Below are 22684 nucleotides of genomic sequence, written 5' to 3'. Positions count from 1 at the left end.
ATAAGAAACCTTGAAAAATATAGCTTTGCCACAGATAAAGGACAAGTGGGTGTTTTCATTGCCTCTCTTGTCTTTGTAAAAATTGCTCGCCTGTTTATTGTTGTTGTTGTTGTTGGTGGTGGTGGTGGTGGTGGTGGTAGTGGTGGTGGTGGTGGTGGTGGTGGTGGTGGTGGTGGTGGTGGTGGTAGTGGTGGTGGTGGTGGTTTTTAAGGTTTGCTTCTTTGGAGGAAAAATGCTTGATATTTGACATTTCTAATCTTATCTCATATTTGCTTCTCATACTAGAAGAAAATTATCAAACCCCAAATTGGCTTTGCTTCCAAACTCCATTTCTAACTTAAGTGTTTGGAGTAGAGGAATCGGGGCCCCATATTTCCATTGTTTTAGTTTGTTGTTTTTTTTGTTTGTTTTTTCTGCCATGGAACAATGTGAATCCACACAGGCCTACCCTGAAAGCCCAGAACTCCATGGAGAGAGGCTACAGATACCTGGCCAACTCTGGCCGAACTAGAATCCCATGCTCAGAATCCCAAAGGAACATTGGACACTCTGTCTCTCTGTATCTCTCAGTGTGTGCATATGTGTCTGTATGGTGTATGTGTGTGAATGTGTGTGTGTGTGTGTGTGTGTGTGTGTATGAAGTGTATATGTGGTGTGTGGTATGTATATGTAGTGTGTGATGTGTATGCATGTTGTGTTTGTGAATGTGTGTGTGTGGTGTGGTATGTGTATGTGTAAGGGAGTGTGTGTGTGTGTGTGTGTGTTTGTGTGTGTGTTTGTGTGTAGTATGTGTATAATGTGTGAGCATATGTGTGTATAATGTATGAGTATGGTATATGTGTATAGTGTGTAAGGGTGTGTGTGTCAGCATCAACATGAACAAATTTTTATACACTCTCACAGTAAAATTCTATATAATACTGATAATAAAAACCTGGATTGTCATATAATCTAAATAAATTTTGTATACTGTGTTGATCTTAAAGACACAGAGCAGTGAATTTGCTTGGTGACCTCATTATAAAATAAAAAACTGGGTCAGTTTTGTGTGCACTGTCAGAAATAAGAACTATCTGGGAGGCTGAAACAGGGGAAAGTTCAAGTTTGAGGCTAACCAGGGCTACATAGTGAGGTTGTCTCAAAAAATATTCAATATAAGTGGAAATTGTTCTTTTGTGTAAAAAAGAGTGACTAATAGAAGTATAAAGTGGAGGGCTCTTGCAAGCTACTGACTGTGTGCTGTACAGATTTGGTCAGGCGATGGTAGTGGGGGTGGGAGAGTTACTTATTTTCATAAATAGGACACTGGTGAGTTCCCTATACCCTGGTGGATGACCTCACACTCACATACATAAGGGGACAGCTAACTGAACTCAATGGGTTAAAAATACATAATTAAATATAAATGGAGAAGTTGAGAGGGAGATGAGATGAGGATCCTGAGGAGTCAGAGTGGGTACGGGACTGGGTATGATCAAGAAACATTGCACTCCTGTATGAAATGTTTAAAGAATAACTAAAGTGAATGCATTCCTTTTATACATTAGGGTGGCCTCTACTTGATGACAGTAATGTGTGCCAGCTGCAAGCAGGCTGTCACCTGTGAGTTGGCTCAGCAGTTAAGAACACCTGCTGCTCAATCATGAGAACCAGAGATTTTATTCCAGCACCCAAATCAGGCAGCTCACAAACATTTGTAACTCCAAGGAGCCAGTGCCCTCTGCAGATTTCTGTCAAAACACACACACACACACACACACACACACACACACACACACACACGCCTGCCTATGTATACACTCACATGGACACACACAAACACACACACACACAGATTAGTCTTACTTTATATTAACAATCATGATGTTTTGTGATGGGAGTCTGCTTGAAGGGTGAATATTGTAATGAGCTGACGATATGTTAATTGGCTTGATTGTGGTGGTCATTTCACAAAACATAAGCATGTGAAAACAGCATACTGCATACCTCAAATATCATATTTTGCTCATTTTATCATAAAGTTGAAATATGAGAAAATGTCTCATTCACACATAAAAATATCAAATGGCATTTTTATATTGTATTCTTTCAAAGCATTTTCACAAAAGATACCATAAACAATGGTTTGTGCAAGTTAAATTAAAATATTAATATGATTTCTTTAATTTTCTTCAGGCTTTTATGATAATAAAATTCATTGCCTTTACTGAGACAAAATGACTGTGGGGGGGGGGGAGTCTAAATCAACCACCAGTCCAACACAGTGAAAGGCACGCTTATGCAGATCATACCAGGGACAACTCCTGCCCAGTGCCACAGAACATGGGTAGAACATAGCACTCCTGAGACCATACCTGAGACAATCCCAGACACCTAAGCACCCCAAGGCACCACTAAGATGAGCAAGTAAGTGGTGGAGAAATGGAAGAGAAAGAGAATAGGAAGGGCGTTTGCACAATGAAGAGAGGCAAAACTGGAGAGTCGAGGGTAGTGAGCAACAGCCTGATGTGTGTAGCCAGTGATGCCACCTATGCCCATGGGGAGGTCCTGACCTGTACTGACACTGAGGGCCATATCTGGGTCTGTGGCCCTACAGCAGTAGCAGGTAAGGGGAGAGTTGTTATCACCAAAACCCAGGTAGACATCTGTGGTCTGAGTGGAAACCCTCCCAAAGCAATATCGATGTCTGAGGTCTGTAAAGAATTGTACCCAGCACTTACCTGGGAGAACTGGCCCTGACGACATGCAAATGAAAGAGCTAGCCCTATCCCTCACCAGGCAGTACTAAATGGAGCAGACCCTATACCTCACCTGGGCAGCACGGTAGACATAATCTTGTTGGGGGGATGTGAGCAGGTAGGAAAGACCCAGCCCTCAGGACATGAGTGTGAGAGAGCTAGCCACTGCCATTTGTCTGCTATTCAAGATTCGGGCCAGGGAGAGATTCTTCTCTTACGCCTTGCCACTTATGGGAGGCAGGAGAGCTAGCCCCAAGGTCATCAGAGCCGGAGAGCTGCCTTGCTCCTCACCTGCTGCAGCATTTGGGAGAGTGGGCCCTGTACCTTACCTGGTCAACACAATACAGCTGGCCTCAATGGCATGGTTTAGCTGTGCCCCAGTGCACGAGAGTAGGAGAGCTAGCTCTGCCACTTGATGGCTGTATCATTGGATGGACCAGCTAGGGCAGAGCTAGATAGTTCACCCTGGTGTTATGGGTGCAGGAGGGTGTTGGTGAACTGACCGGCTCAGACACCTCTGTGCTCAGATCCAGAGTTTTGAGATGGCCCACCCCAACTGGTGAAGCATGTAAAGGGCCTGTCTGGTAGACCTCAAGCTGTAGGATCTCTATGACACAAGGCAACAGCAGTATGTCTGAGAGGAATCCCAGTGAAATATTGATAGTGTAACAGAAGCTAGAGGCCTCGAGCCAGACCAATGACTCATCGCTATGAACATTTGCAAGCAAAGAGATGTAGGCAAAATGGTATCATGTGGGAAACACTTTGACACACTATAGTTCTACCATGAGATTTTTTTTCTTTTAAAGAAGTTGCAAAAGCTGAGGGCATGTATGAGGGAGATTAGTGGGTTGGGTTGCATGATGTGAAATTCACAAAGGGCCAAAACCAAGTCTAAAATGTGCCTTCAGTTTTGAAAATACACAGCAAGGTGTGTAAAACAAACAGTATTTATTTTAGATAGCTCAGAACAATAGTATGCATGCATGTACATGCACACATATACACACAGGCATATGGAAAGAAGACAACTCGCAACATGGGTATAATACAAACACGTGCTAAATCTCTGTAAATAGTGTATACAATTTCTATTTTTGTTTTGTTCCTTCCTTTATTTGAGGGGGAGTCTCATTGTGTAGCATTAGCTGAACTAGAACTTGCTATGTAGCTCAAGCTAGCCTTGAATTTACAGAGACCTAACTGCCTCTACCTCCCTGGTGCTGGTGTTACAGACAAGCACCATCATGTATAGCAAAGCATTTCTTGTTCTAGTCTTGAAGCATTGTTGTAAACCTGAAATTACATCATAATAAAAACAAAATTTTGTAACTATGTAGCATAAGGTAAATTATTTTAAATATCTTTTCCAAATAAAATGTTATTTTTCCAGGATTCTGTGCTCTTTGTGGATGGTCAGTCTCTAAAATTGTGTGTTCTTCCATCCATGTGAATAATTATTTCCATATTTTAAGGAAAGGCCCTATATCTAAACATGAATTCATGCACAGAGGCAGCGAATACTGTTTTATGGAGGAGATTACTTTCCCTCCTTCAAGCCCTCTCTTACACACACAAGTACACAGATCCACAGACACACACACACAAGAGAAAGGAGACCACGTAACTTAACAAACAGCACATATTTCTTACTAATAACAGAAATTTTTATTATTTTCTTTGTCTCAATGGAAAGATAAGTGAAAAAAGAGTTTCTGGATAACCATGTTCTAAATGGTGGACCACCTGAGAAGTGTACCACGAGACATCCTGCTGGAAATGATGTTGAGGGAGGCTGGAAGTGGAAGAATCAAGGATCTAAAATAAACCAAAATCTCTTGTCTTTTTCACTGCCATTGTTTCAGTCTGCCTTAGTGTCCCAAGCCTGTGAAGCTTGACTCACAGTACATCAAAGTCAATTCTCATAAAAGGACAGAGAGCAAATCTTGAGATGCAAGTGAACAGCAACTCTATATAAGTGGATTTACTTCTTCCTGCTGGGTCACTCACTCGTGGACCACCCAGCACGCTCTCACAGCCTGGTCGGGCTTTGCCTATTGTTTTCTATGTCTGTCTCTGCAGCGTATATTACTAAGGTGATGCTAATTAGGCAGGCTGACTTCACTCCTAACATACAGCTAACAAAGGGCAAGCTTGTCCTATAATTCACACACTTGTTAATATATTGGCTTTTACTTTCATTATACATATAAATCACTAGTTCTGCCTGTAATACTCTTTGGCTGGTCTAGTGGACAGTCTTTCCATATTCTTGAATATATTTATTTAGCTTTTGTTAATTTAGAATGAATGTGAACAGAATTTTTTAATTTAGTAAGTTTTCATGATCATTTAGGTAGAAAAAAACATCATGAAAAGGGACTCTCGAAGGCACTTCCATTCCCATCCATAACATCTAGAATATGTTTAGGAGAGGCTGAAGTCCATGTACATCACAGAGAAGAGATTTTTATTTCTTTTGTAAATCCCGACAAAGCACCTTTTGGAAGCCCCGCCTAAGTTCTCTGGTCCTAAGTGCATATACCATAGGATTGAGTGAAGGAGGGATGATATTGTGCATCACATTGAGCAAAACTGGGATGAAGTTGGCCTTGGTCTCTGCCAAGTGAGTTATTGAAATCACTACCACAACAGTGTAGAAGAAGAGGATGAGGATGAGGTGGGAGCTACAAGTGTTCAGAGCCTTCGACACAGCTTCATCTGAATTGAGTCTAAGAACAGAGCGCAGAATCAAAGTATATGACAATATTATGAGACCCAGGTCACTCCCCATTCCAAACCATGCCAGGGTTAACTGGCAAATGCTATTCGGCCTCCTGTCATCACAAGCCAGGCTTGTTACTCCAAGGTTAGAGCACAGGCAATGATCAATTTCATTTCTCAAACAATAATTCCTCTGGGCTGCAAGCACAGGCACTGGAATAACACCTAAGCCATTTCTCAGCACCATAAACAGTGTGGCTTTTAAGATCAAGGAATTGGTAATTATTGATGAATAGCGGAGAGGATAGCAAATAGCTACATATCTATCAAAAGCCATGCAGAGGAAGATACCAGACTCCATGCCTACAAAGCAGTGAATGGCATACATCTGAGCAAAACACTCAGGAAGGCTAATGACCTTGGCATCAAACCAGAAGATGGCCAGGATCTTAGGCATGATGGTGGTGGCAAGGCCCATGTCCACCACAGAGAGGATGCCCAAGAAAAGGTACATGGGCTGCTTCAGGGAAGGATCCTGAGAGATGATGAGGAGAATGACCACGTTTGTCCCTATTGCTGAGAGATAAAGCAGGCTCAATGGTAGGGAAAGCCAGTGCTGCCAGCTGTGTATGCCCGGGAATCCCAGAAGGATGAACTCAGACACCTGGAAGTTGGAACTATTGAAGTCTTTGAGAGATTCAGACATTTTCCTGTGAGGAAAAGAAAAGACGGGATTCTTAACACTGCTTTCTCTGAGCATAAGTATCATTAAGTGGTGTTTATCTCTTATACTAAAAGATTCCTTTAGCTTTTAAATGAAAATAAATCTGCTGCTATCTTTTTTTACAGCATAGAAAGAAATATTTATGGAAAAAATCAGTTTGTTTCTTATCTGTTATGTAAAGGTTGGTAGTGCTAAGGAGTACAAACACAGCCTTATCTGTGCCAGGCAATCGTTGACCACTGCACTACCCTTCCACCTGCCTTCCCTTCAATAGCTGGAGAGTTACTATAACTAGTTATTTTAATGAGACTTTATTTCTTTTTTAAAAAAAGGAACTGTTTAAGTAATTCAAAAATACTATTGTAACTATAAATATCTACTCACGAAGTACAATACAGTACACAGTTACACAAAGGAAATTCAAGAAAAGCCTCTTTGAAAAACATTTGAAGGAGTGTTTTATTGCTCTTTGTTAAGTAACCTTCCCTTCACTTGGCCCTTTAGCAGTATACAATCAATTCTTCACATGCATGCTGACACACAAGAGCTCCGTGTTAGCTGACAATGCTGCCACTCACAGCAAAGGAAAAAACAGAGGTGCAGCACTGTTAGAAGATGAGTTTATATTTTATGTGACTGTAAAATAGGGATGTAAAAATAAGGTGTTGGAGCATCATTAAAACATGGCAAATGGTTGGTTTTGTTTGTAATTCTGCAGTAAAAATGGTATTCTAGTACTGAGTGGATTTTCTTTATTTGTAGTAACAGCATATATGTTCTCTTCAGAGTTGTTCTAAATATATAGAAGCACTTCATTAAGCCCCATAGTTAATCATTAATACACATGGTTTTCTCCATGCTATTTTAACAAAGAATCATGTTAATTTGAAAGACATTGAATTCAGAGTGTCTGCTAACTCCTTCTGTCAGGAAGGCAAGAGATCATACTGTATCTATACAATATAAATAGATTCCTTACAGTACGTTTTCATTGGAACCGTTGCCAGAAAAACTCACAGGTAGTAATTCTTTCCTTTTAGCAACCCTTATTTCTCATGATATATTTTGAGCCTCGGTTTACTTCTCCAATACTCAGTGGAAATAATAAACAGACGGTCACCTCCATTGCCTCAATTTTCATTAAATTAACTCAGACTATGAAAAAGTGAGAGTTCAGTGAAATGAGTATGATTGGCCTTGTAATGCCTAATTGACACTTCGCCTTTTATTTCATAACTTGAATAAACAAAAGGTATGCAACTGAATTCATATGTAATTGCTTTCGTTTGCTTATTTAGTCTTCAAAAATACCTTTGGCCTTTTTTACTCTAGGTTGAATAAAAAAAGTCCATTAATGTTTTAAAAAGTAAATAAAATTATGTTTTACCTTCTGAATCATTTCAATGAATTGTCTCTAAATTTAAAAAAATCTTTGTTATTTATAAGTATATTCATCCATTCAAATACTATGCTATTGAGTACAATGAAATGGATACTGTGAGCTTGCATAATAAGTTTGTAAGTGAATATATGTCATCTGGTCTCAAAAATATGTACTATTGAAAGAATAATAGCAAAATAAAAGTTGAATTTGAAGAAAATAAAAAAAGATTCTTTTTATTTAATAGGCAGTTAAGCATTTCACATACTTTATAAAACAACATCTTTATTCAAAAAGCAAAAGCACAGAATTATTATTAAGGACACATTTCTTATATTGAAACACTTAAGAGTATTAGTTAACATTATTAATTTTGATGTCATAAATCTTGTTCTTGGAAAATGGAGCTAGGGGTTCTAGTTGACTGGAAAGTCAACTACACAGTGTTCAGTGTATGCAAGTGTACATACTGAAGAATTCAGCAACATTTTAAGCAGAGTCCAGTTCAAATTTGAATACTCTCTTGGAAGTTACTGTGACCTTATCATCAAATCATGATGAACTTCAGAATTAATTCTTATGAGCACAGCTCTGATTGGGCTGATTTTAACATGCAGTGGTGGCAGAATTGGTAAAGGAAATTATTTTTTGAACACTTTGTGACCCCAAATGTTGTCTTAGTAGATTTAGCCCTGTTTGGGAATATTCAAGCATCACCTTCCAGAGGATGTCTAGGGTAAGAGCTGTCTTCCTGGAGTCTTTACTAGTGTTAGTACTTGATCTCTCATTACCAGTTCATGACTTACAAGGTGTTTGTTTTGTTTTTCCTATGAAAAGTTTCATAACTCCTGGTAAAGTGGAAGATGCAGGCTAACAAACAGCTTTGCCATTTAGTGACAAAGGGAGATGACATTTGAATGTGTCATCTGCTGGCTTTCTTGATTGCATTTGGTGTTCTTAGTTTCTTGGTATTTTGGTTCATACTTGGATCACTGAACTAAGTAAGAATCTCTGCCCTTAGTCCCCACTGTGCACACTGCAGAGTGTCATGTGGCAAGCTCAATTGTGGAAAACCTCTATTCCAGGTAGCCTAGAATCAGGCTATCCTGAATGCGCCAATGAATGTGATATTGTCTGCATTTTGTAGCAGGAAAAAGCCCACAAAATAGAGGCAAAGACATCTCTTACAAAGCATTTGGGAAATGGGTCTGTTGCTCTACATTTTCTTTGTCACTGTGTATGAAGACATCAAGCAACTTTAGGTTGAAAAGAACTATTAAAGAAAAAAATAAGAGCTTGGGAGTGGAGAGCTTGTACAATGGTACAAAAAGCAATGAATAAGGCCATCATATCTACCAAGAAATTGGCATTTGTAGAGATAGTTTGAAGCACTATTTTGATGAGTTAAACAAAAACAACTCTGATTCTTTGAAATTACTGAATGCACAGCTGTAATCTAAAGAAGTAGAAGTTGTCCAGCTAAGAACAAAGGTGGAGACTCGACAAGTGATGGGAAATTTGGATCCACCTTCATCGAACCAGGAGGTAGAAAAGGTGAGCAGTGATTTTAAGACCCATGATTTGGAACAAGAGCTGGAACTGATGAGGACAGAATTAAAATGGTCTCAAAATAAGGCCACAAAAGCCATGCAATACATTCATCTCAAAAGGACAAGCTCAAAAACTGGCCTCTTTCAATGATGTTTTAAAGCCATCATCATGAAGCACAGCTCAGTGCTATGGAAGAATGGATGTTATAGACAGTCTATTACTATAGTGCTTTATGCTAATGAATCATCAGGGAGTTCAACAGATTTAGCAAAAGAAGTAAACTTACAGATAACACTTACTTATATGACCAGGGGGTATGAATCAATGTGAATCTTTGCCAACACAGTTCAAGGTTTGATTCTTGCCACTTCCAAAAGAGTATTATAGTGAACAATTTGACTCACGACTCACCAGGGAAATTCAAGAATAAATAAGAAATCTGTTTTTGCAAGATCCTATGCCAAGCAGTGTTATCACACAGATGCAGCTAGAGTTTATCTAAGCATTTTTTTACCTCTTGCTTTCATTGTAACTTTCTTATCATTGCTTGACTTGATGCTTATTCACTGATAACAACCACTAGAATTTTAATCTGTAATTATGAGATACTTAATTTGGTAAATAAACAATGCATCATTATATACATATACACTACATATCATTACATATTATATATCCATTCATATTTTATACCTCCTCCTATCAAAAATATCATAAGCATGTAAAGATTCAAGAAATAAGCTATGCTGATGTTTAAGATATAAATATGTTTTATTTTATGGTCTACTTTGTGTCCAAACACATTCGAAAAGACTGCAAAAGAATTACACAATGCTAAATAACCACAGCTGAATTTTTTACCTTACCTAGCCATCTCATGATCTTATGGAGATAAATTTTAGTTACTTAAGTCTTAATGGATCTATAAAGACAGAATTTAGGCACACATAATGATGTTTTTAATATAGTATCAGACACATTTAGTATGAGCTATATCTTCAGCTCCTCAAGTATACACTGCATTATTAAGTACATTATTGTACACAGATTTCAGAGACTTTTCCTATGAAATAGAATATTCGTAACTAGGGAATAAAAATCATACCCTACCTCATGGACAGACAAGCCACATCTATATTCTGAAGAAACTATGGGAGATGCTCAGAATCCTGGTAAAATTAAACTCATACACCTTCAAATTCTATTGTTTGTCATGTCCTTTATTTTCTCGACCCATCACATGAGTGAAAAGGAGCCTGTAACATACAGACACACACAGAGACACACAGACACAGACACAGACACAGACACACACACACACACACACACACACACACACACACACACACCTTTTTTTTGCCCCACTCACATCCTTTTTCTCCAATGTTTTGGCTTCTGAAACTCACTTAGTTGCACTTGTTTCTCATTTTTTGCGTGTGATTTGCTCTTTTTCCAACAATCTGACCTGTTTAAAACTGTTGTTTTCGTTCTTAAAGTAATTGATGGCTTTACCCTCCCACTCATTGTGCATAAAGTATAATCAGGAATGACTCAGACCAAATCAAGCATCACCCCTTGGCTTTATCTCCATTATATGCTGCACTTCAGATCACTAAAAATATAAATATGTTTTAAATATTAGCTGTTTATAAAAATTATTAGTTTTCCAAGGTATTTTATTCTTAGTACTTATGTCATGGTATAAGCTACTACAAGTTTGTGAACACACACACCATCTGTACCAAATTTTTTAAAGCATCTTTAAAGTGGGATGTTAGCAATTTAGTTATATTAAATATAAGTTTATTCTTGATACAGTAATCTTAAACACAGAACAAAGAAATTGAAGAAAATAATTTCCCTATGGTATTATCAACAAGAAACAGTTCTTTCTTGTGAATGTTTTTTGCACTTATATGTGTGTATATTTATGTGTGGTTGGGGCACACAACTGACACTCTTCATGTCTGGAGGTTATAATACAGCCTTTAGGAGTTAATTCTATCTTTTCACTTTTTGGGTTCTGGAGATCAACAACTTAGGGTCATCAGGCTACTTACCAGCACCTTTATCTACTGATCCATCTCAATAACACCAAAAATCAATTATTAACAAGATAATTTCTCTTCAGATATTTCTCATAGCTTTCATATTTCAATAAGCATATAGTCCTTAGTGACTACTTATGATAAATCCAACATGACCAGAATAATTTCAGCATAACCACACATATAATGTAATGAATGAAAAATGCAAAGAGGTTTGGAGATAGGCTCGTTTTACTGAGATCTTAGGTGAACATTTCAAAGAAGCTCGTAGTATCCACACATCTTGAGAGTTTGAACAAAACCTGACATTTCTCTGAGGCCGTCATTCACTCTCTCCACCTCAGATCACACAGCCTATCTTAAGTGATAGATTCTCATTTTATTTCCTTTTAAAGATATATATTTTATTTACTTACTTATTTTTATCATGTGGTATTTTAATTTTTAATATTATATGGAGTGATTAAATCAAGTCGATTAATGTATCCTTTACCCAAAATATTTCATGCATATTTTTATAGTGATGGATTCTGTTAGCAATATTGAAATTCATAGATCTCAATGTCCAGCTCTAATCAGGAATCTATGTAATTCTTCTAAAAACACCAGGCTATTCCCACTGCCAACCTGAGAGCTCCCTTCCTTGACACCATCCTTCTTCCTTCCAGGGCAGACTATGACAACTGCTATTCTCTCTCTCTCTTCTGAATAAAATTTTTTGTACTCCACTTGAGATATATCTTGTGTTATCTCCTTCCTATGTAAAATTTTTTTCATTTAACATAATTGTCTCTGATTCTATTTGTGTTGTCAAAGATGCCAGAATTTCTACATTTTTAAGGCTGAATAATTCTATTTTCATCATTTCCATTTAAAATGTTTCCCTAGTTGATATTTTTGTTGTGCAATTAAGACTAGAAGTGAGTTTGAACTCATAGAAAAATCATTTTAACTTTTTAACAATTAAATTCTAAATAACATAAAATATGTTTCTTCTATCAAAAATGCTTGGTAATATAAATATTGAAAATGACACAAAGGTTGTTTTTTCTGAAAATAATTCCTGCTGTTCCATACCAACCTGATCTTTTCTAACTTTGTCCTTAGACATTTTCTCAAAAGCTTTACAAACCTCCTTTGTCAAGAAGTGTTGCTGGTTTTTCTGGAAGTTTCCAAACAACATTAAATTTGGAATAAAATACTATGTGCTGGAAGATTTAACCCATAAGACTGAACAAATTGTGATAACTTACTGTCATTATGAGCAGAAATTCAGAGCCTGGAGTCTTAGAAATGGAAGTAGTTTCCCACTGGGAAGCACAACATTTTGATAAAAATCTTTTTCTTACATTAGATGAAGATGTATTCTCATCTGAGTGTGGGACAGAAATCATGGAATCACAGAAATAGATTTTATGGGAAATATTGCCAACTCAAGAACCTAAGGATAATAGGCTTCTGTTAGAGACATGAGGGAGAATGGCCAGTAGAGAAATCTGAATTCCTGTGGTGTTAAATCCCTAAAGTGTAACAAGATTAATTCGGAGATGTGTTTTCTATTAATGTAACCTGACACCTTACATAAATGGGACTAACATTTTCCTTCAGGGAACTGAAATGATCCTATAGTAGGGATGAATTTCTTAATCATTCTTAAGCATAAGAATTTAAAGAACTATAAAATATGTGATTAGAAAACTTCCTTATTGGTGTTCTGTTCAGAAAATTTTCCCCTGTGTGTTCGAGGCTCTTCCCTACTTTCTTCTCTCTTAGTTTCAGTGTATCTGGTTTTATGTGGAGGTCTTTGATCTACTTGGACTTGACCTTTGTATAAAGGTGATAAGAATGAATCTATTTGCATTCTTACATATGCTGACCTCCAGTTGAACCAGCCCCATTTGTTGAAATTGCTGGATGGTTTTAGCTCCTTTGCCAAAGGTCAAGTGACCATACGTGTTTGGTTCATTTCTGGGTCTTCAATTCTATTCCACAGATCTACCTGCCTGTTTCTATACCAGTACCATACAGTTTTTTATTACTATTGCTCTGTAATACAGCTGGAGGTTAGGGATAGTGATTCCCCAAGAAGTTCTTTTATTAAGAATAGTTTTCTCTATCCTGTTTTTTTGTCATTGTTGTTGTTGTTACAAATGAATTTGCAAATTGCTCTTTCTAACACTGTGAAAAATTGACATGAAATTTTGATGGGGATTGCATTGAATCTGTAAATTGCTTTCAGCAACATGGCCATTTTTAGTATATTAATCCTGCCAATCCATAAACATGGGAAATCTTTCCATCTTCTGAGATATTCAATTTCTTTCTTCAGAGACTTGAAGTTCTTGTCATACAGATCTTTCACTTGCTTGGTTACAGTCATAACAAGGTATTTTATATTATTTGTGACTATTGTGAAGTGTGTCATTTCCCTAATTTCTTTCTCACACTGTTTATCCTTTGAGTAGAGGAAGGCTACTGGTTTGTTTGAGTTAATTTTGTATCCAGTCACTTTGCTAAAGTTGTTTATCAGCTGTAGAAGTTCTCTTCAGGTCACTTAAGTATATTATTATTTTCAAATAGTGATATTTTAACTTCTTTTCCAATTTATATCCCTTTGACCTCTTTTTGTTGTCTAATTGCTCTGGCTAAGACTTCAAGTACTATATTGAATAGGTAGGGAGAGAGTGGGCAGCCTTGTCTAGTCCCTGATTTTTAGTGGGATTGATTCAAGTTTCGCTCCATTTAGCTTGATGTTGGCTACCAGTTTTCTGTGTATAGCTTTTACTATGCTTAGATATGGGCCTTGAATTCCTGATCTTTCTAAAACTTTTATCATGAAGGGGTGTTGAATGCTGTCAAATGCTTTCTCAGCATCTAATGAAATAATCATGTGGTTTTTTACTTTAAGTTTGTTTCTAAAGTGGATTTTGGCAAATTGAACCATCCCTGCATCCCTGGGATGAAACCTACTTGATCATAATGGATGATCATTTTGACACCAAATCCAGACAATATTGCAGATGACAAGAAGTGCTTGCTGACAAGGGCCTGATATAGCTGTCTTCTGAGAGGCTTTGTCAGAGCCTGACAAATACAGAGGCAGATGGTCACAGACAATCACTGAACTAAGAACAGGGTCCCCAATGGAGAATTCAGAGAAAGGAATGAAGGAGCTAAAGGGGTTTGCAGCCCCATAAGAAGAACAACAATATCAACCAAGCCAACCCCCCCAAAGCTCCCAGGGACTAGACCACCATCCCAAGAGCACATAGGGATGGACCTATGGCTCAAACCACATATGTAGCAGAGGATGGCTTTGTTAGGCATCAATGAGAGGAGAGGACTTGGTCCTGTCTAGGCTTGATGCCCCAGTGTAGGGTGATGTCTGGATTGGGAGATGAGAGGTAGTCGGTGGGTAGGTGAGGGAGCACCCTCATAGAAGCAGGGGAAAGGGTGGTATAGAGGATTTCTGGAGGGGAAACTGGGAAAGGGAATAACATTTAAAATGTAAATTAAAAAATTCAATAAAAGAAAATTTTTTTAAAATGATAGCTTCTTTAAATGGATTTTAAAAGAAAGTATTCATTCATTCAAAAACAAAGTTTCTAGTGTGTTTGCAAAACATGATGAATATAAAGTGATCACTGAATACATGAATTTCATTCTCCTATAAATTGTTGTCTTGTAAGGGTAAGGGAGCATAACATTAAATGGAAAAGAAGTAAAATACAGAAATGTCAAGAGTTGTATAAATGTCTTAATGTAAAATTACCCAATGAGGCACAAATATAGACACACAGACAAGAACAATAGAAGAAAAATCCAAAAATAAAATCCACATAACTATAGACACTTGTGTCATGAATTGGATAAAATATAGCCTCTTCAATAAATGGTTCTGAAAAATTATATATCTACCTGCTGAGGAACTATATAGGTCCATAATTTTTATCTTATAAAAAATCCAATACGGATTAAAGACTTGGTTGAAAGACATGAGCTTCTTATTTTTCTAGAAGAAAACAGACAAAAATACTTCAAGATATAGACATAGGCAAGAACTTTCTCCCATTACAGATGGTTGTGAGCCACAATGTAATTGCTGGGATTTGAACTCATGACCTTCGAAAGAGTAGTTGGTGCTCTTAACCACTGAGCCATCTCTCCAGCCCAGGCAAGAACTTTGTCAATAGAACTCCAGTTGCTCAGGAAATGAGGCCAACAATTAAAAACTTGCACCTCTAATACACTGTAAGGACATATAAAAATGATTACTGGTGACAATACAAATGTCAACTTCTGGTTGAAACTAGTTCCTAGCAGTAGAAGCAAGAGTCAAGAATGTAGAAGTAATTAGTATCAAAAATATGTTAATAAACTCAAGTAAAACTGAATAGGAATAATGCATTGCTTGCAGGACATGGAAAAACAAAGCTGGAATGAACTAGAAGCTTCCTCTCCAAAGGTGGGTATTCACAATGACAAAAGGTGTTACAAAAGCTGCTGAAGGGAGTTGTCATTAACTATCTTGTTTAACTGTGGGTTCTGAATGCTATTTTACCAACCTGTTAAGCAGCATAGATCCATTGGTGCAATATTAGCATGACGTGTGGGGACAAACCAACCACTTTCTTACTGAATTCAAGGCCTTCTTCACAAGAGCAAACTGATATCTGGTACTAAAGACTGGTCAAGGAGATGAGAGAGAGAGAAAGAGAGAGAGAGAGAGAGAGAGAGAGAGAGAGAGAGAGAGAGAGAGAGAGAGAGAGAGAGAGAGAGAAGCTGTGGAGGACAATATGGTGGGTGAAGTTAAGATTCCACGCTGTACCTTTACAGATGCTCTCGCTGTCTCTGACTGGAACTTGACCTCCCTGTGGGCCTTTGAGGTGTGTCAGCACTCTCTGGTTTGTCTCTGTACCACTGTCTGTGGCAGTGATTGGGGAGACCAGAAGAAGGTGCTGAATTCATACACAGTTGTGTTTCTACTGACAAGCCACCTTCCAAAGGCCTAAACGGCACTATCATCATGTCATCAGTTGTGGAATATGAAAAACTTTGTTGCTGGGAGTAATTTGTACTGTACTGACCTGGACCAAGAGGTTCCAGAGGAGAAGAATTTCAGAACTTGGCATAAAGATTTTTTGTAATATTTTTGTGAAGAATGTCACTGGTTTTTGCCCTTCTCTGAAGAGTCTACCAGAGGCTAAGACATTGAAATGAGAAACTATAAAATTGAGGTTGCCTTGGAGACTCCAAGATGTCTGAGATGCCAGAGGTGTGGTCTACCTGCTGAGGAAAACTGCTAATAGGGAGTGGAACCAGCCCAAGACAAAGAAGTCTGTTGAAGTCAACAGAGATGAAAAAGGAGTGGTGATCTGAAGACCCTGTTGACATCAACCTTGGAGATGCAGAGTTTGCAGTATGCACAGCTGGTTTCATGTCTTGTTTTGGTTATTACAGTTAATTGATTGAATGACTCTCAGAAGAGATTTTGAAATTTGGACTTTTTGCATTATTGAGAATGCTGTAGACTATGGAGACTTGGGAAGTTAGACTAAATGCATTTTTTTATTATGCTATGGGTGGACATGGCCCCCATAGACTCTGTTTGGATAAGCCTATGGGGGCCAGGGAGTGGAATGTGATAGCTTGTATTTGCTCGGCCAAGGGAGTGGCTCTATGTGGAAGTGTAGCCTTCTTGGAGTAGGTGTATCATTGTGAGTGTGGGCTATCAGATCCACTTTCTAGACGCCTGGAAGTTAGTCATCCACTATCCACCTTCAGATGAAGATATGGAACCCGCAGCTCTTCCTTCACCATGGCTGCATGGATGTGCCATGCTCTTGCCTTGATGATAATGGACTGACCCTGTAAGTCAGCCCCAGTTAAACGTTGTCCTTATAATACTTTCCTTAGTCATCATGTCTATTTATAGGAGTAAAACCTTAACTAAAACAAGAGGAAATTTTTTCTTTTTAATTTTTTTAGGTTCACACATTAAAAAAATATATATGCAAGATGAGCTCTTTTCTGAGTTATATCTTTATTTGATTTCTTGCAAGTTGAGATTTCTCTAGTTGGATATAATTGTAAAAAACTTTGAATTTATATTTGATACAGCCATACATAAGTTAAGATGTAAGGGTTAGATGTGAGTGAGTGTGAACATTGAAGAAGGTTAGATTAAGCTGACTGCTGTTGATAGCATACTCACATACAATGTATAGACATAAGAACAGCTCATAGCTGCTTCGAAAGTTAAAATATAAGCTTATCATGAAACTTCACCTTCACAGGTAATTAATAGGATTGGGAAGTGAGCATTCAGTTGAGGGCACACATAATTCTAAGCAGATAGCATTTGTTGTAATGAAAGAAAAAACGCAGAGACAATGTAACAGTAGACATATGGGAGAAATGTATTTACCAACAGAAACATGAAAATGATTGTCAACAACATGAGGACCTCAACAATTATAAGTTAATTTTCTTTCTCTTGAGCATCAAGGAGAAAATTCTTTTAAATAACTCAATTGAAAACTGCTGATATCCAGAACTATAAAGTAATTAAGCTTCTGTTGCTTTTTGTCACCATATTTGCTATTTATCACTTTGATATTCCAAGCTAACAAAATATAAAAGTATAAACAAAATTAATTTATACACTGTGAAATTATTTAGGTTGAGATAAGCTTTATAGTCTTCACAAAAAATATTTAAAATGTAATTATCAATCCAAAGCAGAAAATTGGAAATTTGATATATCAAGCTTATGTTTGCTTATTAAGCTATGGATTAGCAAGAAGTTATGCAGTTAAAGGAATTTAATGTATATTTAAGTAATAGGTGTTTACTTCTAATTTGTTTATAAATCTCTCAAGCAAGTATCTAATTGAAAATTCATGAGGGATAAGAAGGGGTAATAAATAAAATTTGAGAGCCAAAGTGGCAATTCAGTAGGGAAAAGCACTTGGTGCCCAGTGTGATGACCTGCGTTCACTTCCTAGAATCCACATGATAGAAGGAGATTACTGAAAGTCATCCCCTAACCTCTTGAAAGTCACAGTGGCTCATGTTTGCTTGTGTTCACACATACTTGGTGACTCATGCCAATAATTATAAAAAGAAATAAGAATATTTATTTTTAATAATACTTGGAATCTCATGTAAATAAAAAATTGGTCTATTTACAACTATGGTTAACAAAATTGAAGTAAAAAATATTGCTACTAATATGTAATCCAAAAATATTTGATAATACTGTATCACCAATATCTTTTTGCATGAAGACTTCGGTTTCATAGCTAGTGATCAGCTGATTGCCTGACTGATTCGTTATAGAATGTGTAAAGCTCCTGGACATATTAGAAAAATCAAAGTGTATAAGATAAAATATTAATGTTGCTAGCCTGAGAATATACTTTAACTCTTACACTATGTGCCTGACTTATATGAGGCTCTGTGTTCAGTCCCCTGTACCAAAATTACAATAGCAGTTTCTGTATAAAATTTGTGAAATAAAATATCTTTAAAAACTCCCCCAAACACTTAATTTTTGACAAAGGAGCCAAAATCATCAAGTGGAAAAAAGATAGCATTTTCAGCAAATGGTGCTGGTTCAACTGGAGGTCAACATGTAGAAGAATGCAGATCGATCCATGCTTATCACCCTGTACAAAGCTTAAGTCCAAGTGGATCAAGGACATCCACATCAAACCAGATACACTCAAACTAATAGAAGAAAAACTAGGGAAGCATCTGGAACACATGGGCACTGGAAAAAATTTCCTGAACAAAACACCAATGGCTTATGCTCTAAGATCAAGAATCGACAAATGGGATCTCATAAAACTGCAAAGCTTCTGTAAGGCAAAGGACACTGTGGTTAGGACAAAACGGCAACCAACAGATTGGGAAAAGATCTTTACCAATCCTACAACAGATAGAGGCCTTATATCCAAAATATACAAAGAACTCAAGAAGTTAGACCGCAGGGAGACAAATAACCCTATTGAAAAATGGGTTTCAGAGCTAAACCAACAATTCACAGCTGAAGAATGCCGAATGGCTGAGAAACACCTAAAGAAATGTTCAACATCTTTAGTCATAGGGAAATGCAAATCAAAACAACCCTGAGATTTCACCTCACACCAGTGAGAATGGCTACGATCAAAAACTCAGGTGACAGCAGATGCTGGCAAGGATGTGGAGAAAGAGGAACACTCCTCCATTGTTGGTGGGATTGCAGACTGGTACAACCATTCTGGAAATCAGTCTGGAGGTTCCTCAGAAAATTGGACATTGAACTGCCTGAGGATCCAGCTATACCTCTCTTGGGCATATACCCAAAAGATGCCTCAACATATAAATGGTCACGTGCTCCACTATGTTCATCACAGCCTTATTTATAATAGCCAGAAGCTGGAAAGAACCCAGATGCCCTTCAACAGAGGAATGGATACAGAAAATGTGGTACATCTACACAATGGAATATTACTCAGCTATCAAAAACAATGACTTTATGAAATTCGTAGGCAAATGGTCGGAAATGGAAAATATCATCCTGAGTGAGGTAACCCAATCACAGAAAAACACACATGGTATGCACTCATTGATAAGTGGCTATTAGCCCAAATGCTTGAATTACCAAGATGCCTAGAACAAATGAAACTCAAGATGGATGATCAAAATGTGAATGCTTCACTCCTTCTTTAAAAGGGAAACAAGAATACCCTTGGCAGGGAATAGAGAGGCAAAGATTAAAACAGACACAGAAGGAACACCCATTCAGAGCCTGCCCCACATGTGGCCCATGCGTATACAGCCATCCAATTAGACAAGATGGATGAAGCAAAGAAGTGCAGGCCGACAGGAGCCGGATGTAGATCTCTCCTGAGAGACACAGCCAGAATACAGCAAACACAGAGGCGTATGCCAGCAGCAAACCACTGAATTGAGAATAGGACCCCCGTTGAAGGAATCAGAGAAAGAACTGGAAGAGCTTGAAGGGGCTCGAGACCCCATATGTACAACAATGCCAAGCAACCAGAGCTTCCAGGGACTAAGCCACTACCTAAAGACTATACATGGACTGACCCTGGACTCTGACCTCAAAGGTAGCAATGAATATCCTAGTTAGAGCACCAGTGGAAGGGGAAGCCCTGGGTCCTGCTAAGACTGAACCCCCAGTGAACTAGATTGTTGGGGGGAGGGCGACAAGGGGGGGAGGATGGGGAGGGGAACACCCATAAAGAAGGGGAGGGGGGAGGGGGATGTTTGCCCGGAAACCGGGAAAGGGAATAACACTCAAAATGTATATAAGGGGAAGTCCCACACCCGCGGATCCCGGCCCGCAGCAGCTCTCGGCTCCCAGACCCGGTGAGAGAGAGACCCAACCGCCTGGTCAGGTGGGCACTCCTGAGGCTGCAGAACGGAAGAGACCACCAACACTGCTCACCCCTGCCCACATCCCTGGCCCAAGAGGAAACTGTATAACGCCTCTGGGCTCCCGTGGGGGAGGGCCCAGGAGCGGCAGGACACCTGCCTGAGACACCGCCAGAACCTGAAAGAAACAGACCGATAAACAGTTCTCTGCAACCAAATCCCGTGGGAGGGAGAGCTAAACCTTCAGAGAGGCAGACAAGCCTGGGAAACCAGAAGAGACTGCTCCCTGCACACACATCTCGGACGCCAGAGGAAAAAGCCAAAGACCATCTGGAACCCTGGTGCACTGAAGCTCCCGGAAGGGGCGGCACAGGTCTTCCTGGTTGCTGCCACTGCAGAGAGCCCCTGGGCAGCACCCCACGAGCGAACTTGAGCCTCAGGACCACAGGTAAGACCAAATTTTCTGCTGCAAGAAAGCTGCCTGGTGAACTCAAGACACAGGCCCACAGGAACAGCTGAAGACCTGTAGAGAGGAAAAACTACACGCCCGAAAGCAGAACACTCTGTCCCCATAACTGACTGAAAGAGAGGAAAACAGGTCTACAGCACTCCTGACACACAGGCTTATAGGACAGTCTAGCCACTGTCAGAAGTAGCAGAACAAAGTAACACTAGAGATAATCTGATGGCGAGAGGCAAGCGCAGGAACCCAAGCAACAGAAACCAAGACTACATGCCATCATCGGAGCCCAATTTTCCCACCAAAACAAACATGGAATATCCAAACACACCAGAAAAGCAAGATCTAGTTTCAAAATCATATTTGATCATGATGCTGGAGGACTTCAAGAAAGACATGAACACACTTAGGGAAACACAGGAAAACATTAATAAACAAGTAGAAGCCTACAGAGAGGAATCACAAAAATCCCTGAAAGAATTCCAGGAAAATACAATCAAACAGTTGAAGGAATTAAAAATGGAAATAGAAGCAATCAAGAAAGAACACATGGAAACAACCCTGGATATAGAAAACCAAAAGAAGAGACAAGGAGCTGTAGATACAAGCTTCACCAACAGAATACAAGAGATGGAAGAGAGAATCTCAGGAGCAGAAGATTCCATAGAAATCATTGACTCAACTGTCAAAGATAATGTAAAGCGGAAAAAGCTACTGGTCCAAAACATACAGGAAATCCAGGACTCAATGAGAAGATCAAACCTAAGGATAATAGGTATAGAAGAGAGTGAAGACTCCCAGCTCAAAGGACCAGTAAATATCTTCAACAAAATCATAGAAGAAAACTTCCCTAACCTAAAAAAAGAGATACCCATAGACATACAAGAAGCCTACAGAACTCCAAATAGATTGGACCAGAAAAGAAACACCTCCCGTCACATAATTGTCAAAACACCAAACGCACAAAATAAAGAAAGAATATTAAAAGCAGTAAGGGAAAAGGGTCAAGTAACATATAAAGGGAGACCTATCAGAATCACACCAGACTTCTCGCCAGAAACTATGAAGGCCAGAAGATCCTGGACTGATGTCATACAGACCCTAAGAGAACACAAATGCCAGCCCAGGTTACTGTATCCAGCAAAACTCTCAATTAACATTGATGGAGAAACCAAGATATTCCATGACAAAACCAAATTTACACAATATCTTTCTACAAATCCAGCACTACAAAGGATAATAAATGGTAAAGCCCAACATAAGGAGGCAAGCTATACCCTAGAAGAAGCAAGAAACTAATCGTCTTGGCAACAAAACAAAGAGAATGAAAGCACACAAACATAACCTCACATCCAAATATGAATATAAAGGGAAACAATAATCACTATTCCTTAATATCTCTCAATATCAATGGCCTCAACTCCCCAATAAAAAGACATAGATTAACAAACTGGATACGCAACGAGGACCCTGCATTCTGCTGCCTACAGGAAACACACCTCAGAGACAAAGACAGACACTACCTCAGAGTGAAAGGCTGGAAAACAACTTTCCAAGCAAATGGTCAGAAGAAGCAAGCTGGAGTAGCCATTCTAATATCAAATAAAATCAATTTCCAACTAAAAGTCATCAAAAAAGATAAGGAAGGACACTTCATATTCATCAAAGGAAAAA

General features: G+C 38.5%; 1 protein-coding gene across 1 annotated transcript; it reads right to left on the bottom strand.

Moving 5' to 3' along the window:
* Window positions 1-5208: 5208 nt before the first annotated feature.
* On the bottom strand, window positions 5209-6168 carry Or56b1 (olfactory receptor family 56 subfamily B member 1). The gene is given in 1 exon segment (NM_001000548.1): window positions 5209-6168. A coding segment is annotated over 1 exon segment (960 nt).
* Window positions 6169-22684: the final 16516 nt, after the last annotated feature.

Source organism: Rattus norvegicus, chromosome 1 (assembly GCF_021556685.1).
Source record: "Rattus norvegicus strain SHRSP/BbbUtx chromosome 1, alternate assembly SHRSP_T2T, whole genome shotgun sequence".
Classification (NCBI taxonomy): Eukaryota; Metazoa; Chordata; class Mammalia; order Rodentia; family Muridae; genus Rattus; species Rattus norvegicus.
This window is presented reverse-complemented; position numbering and strand designations above follow the sequence as displayed.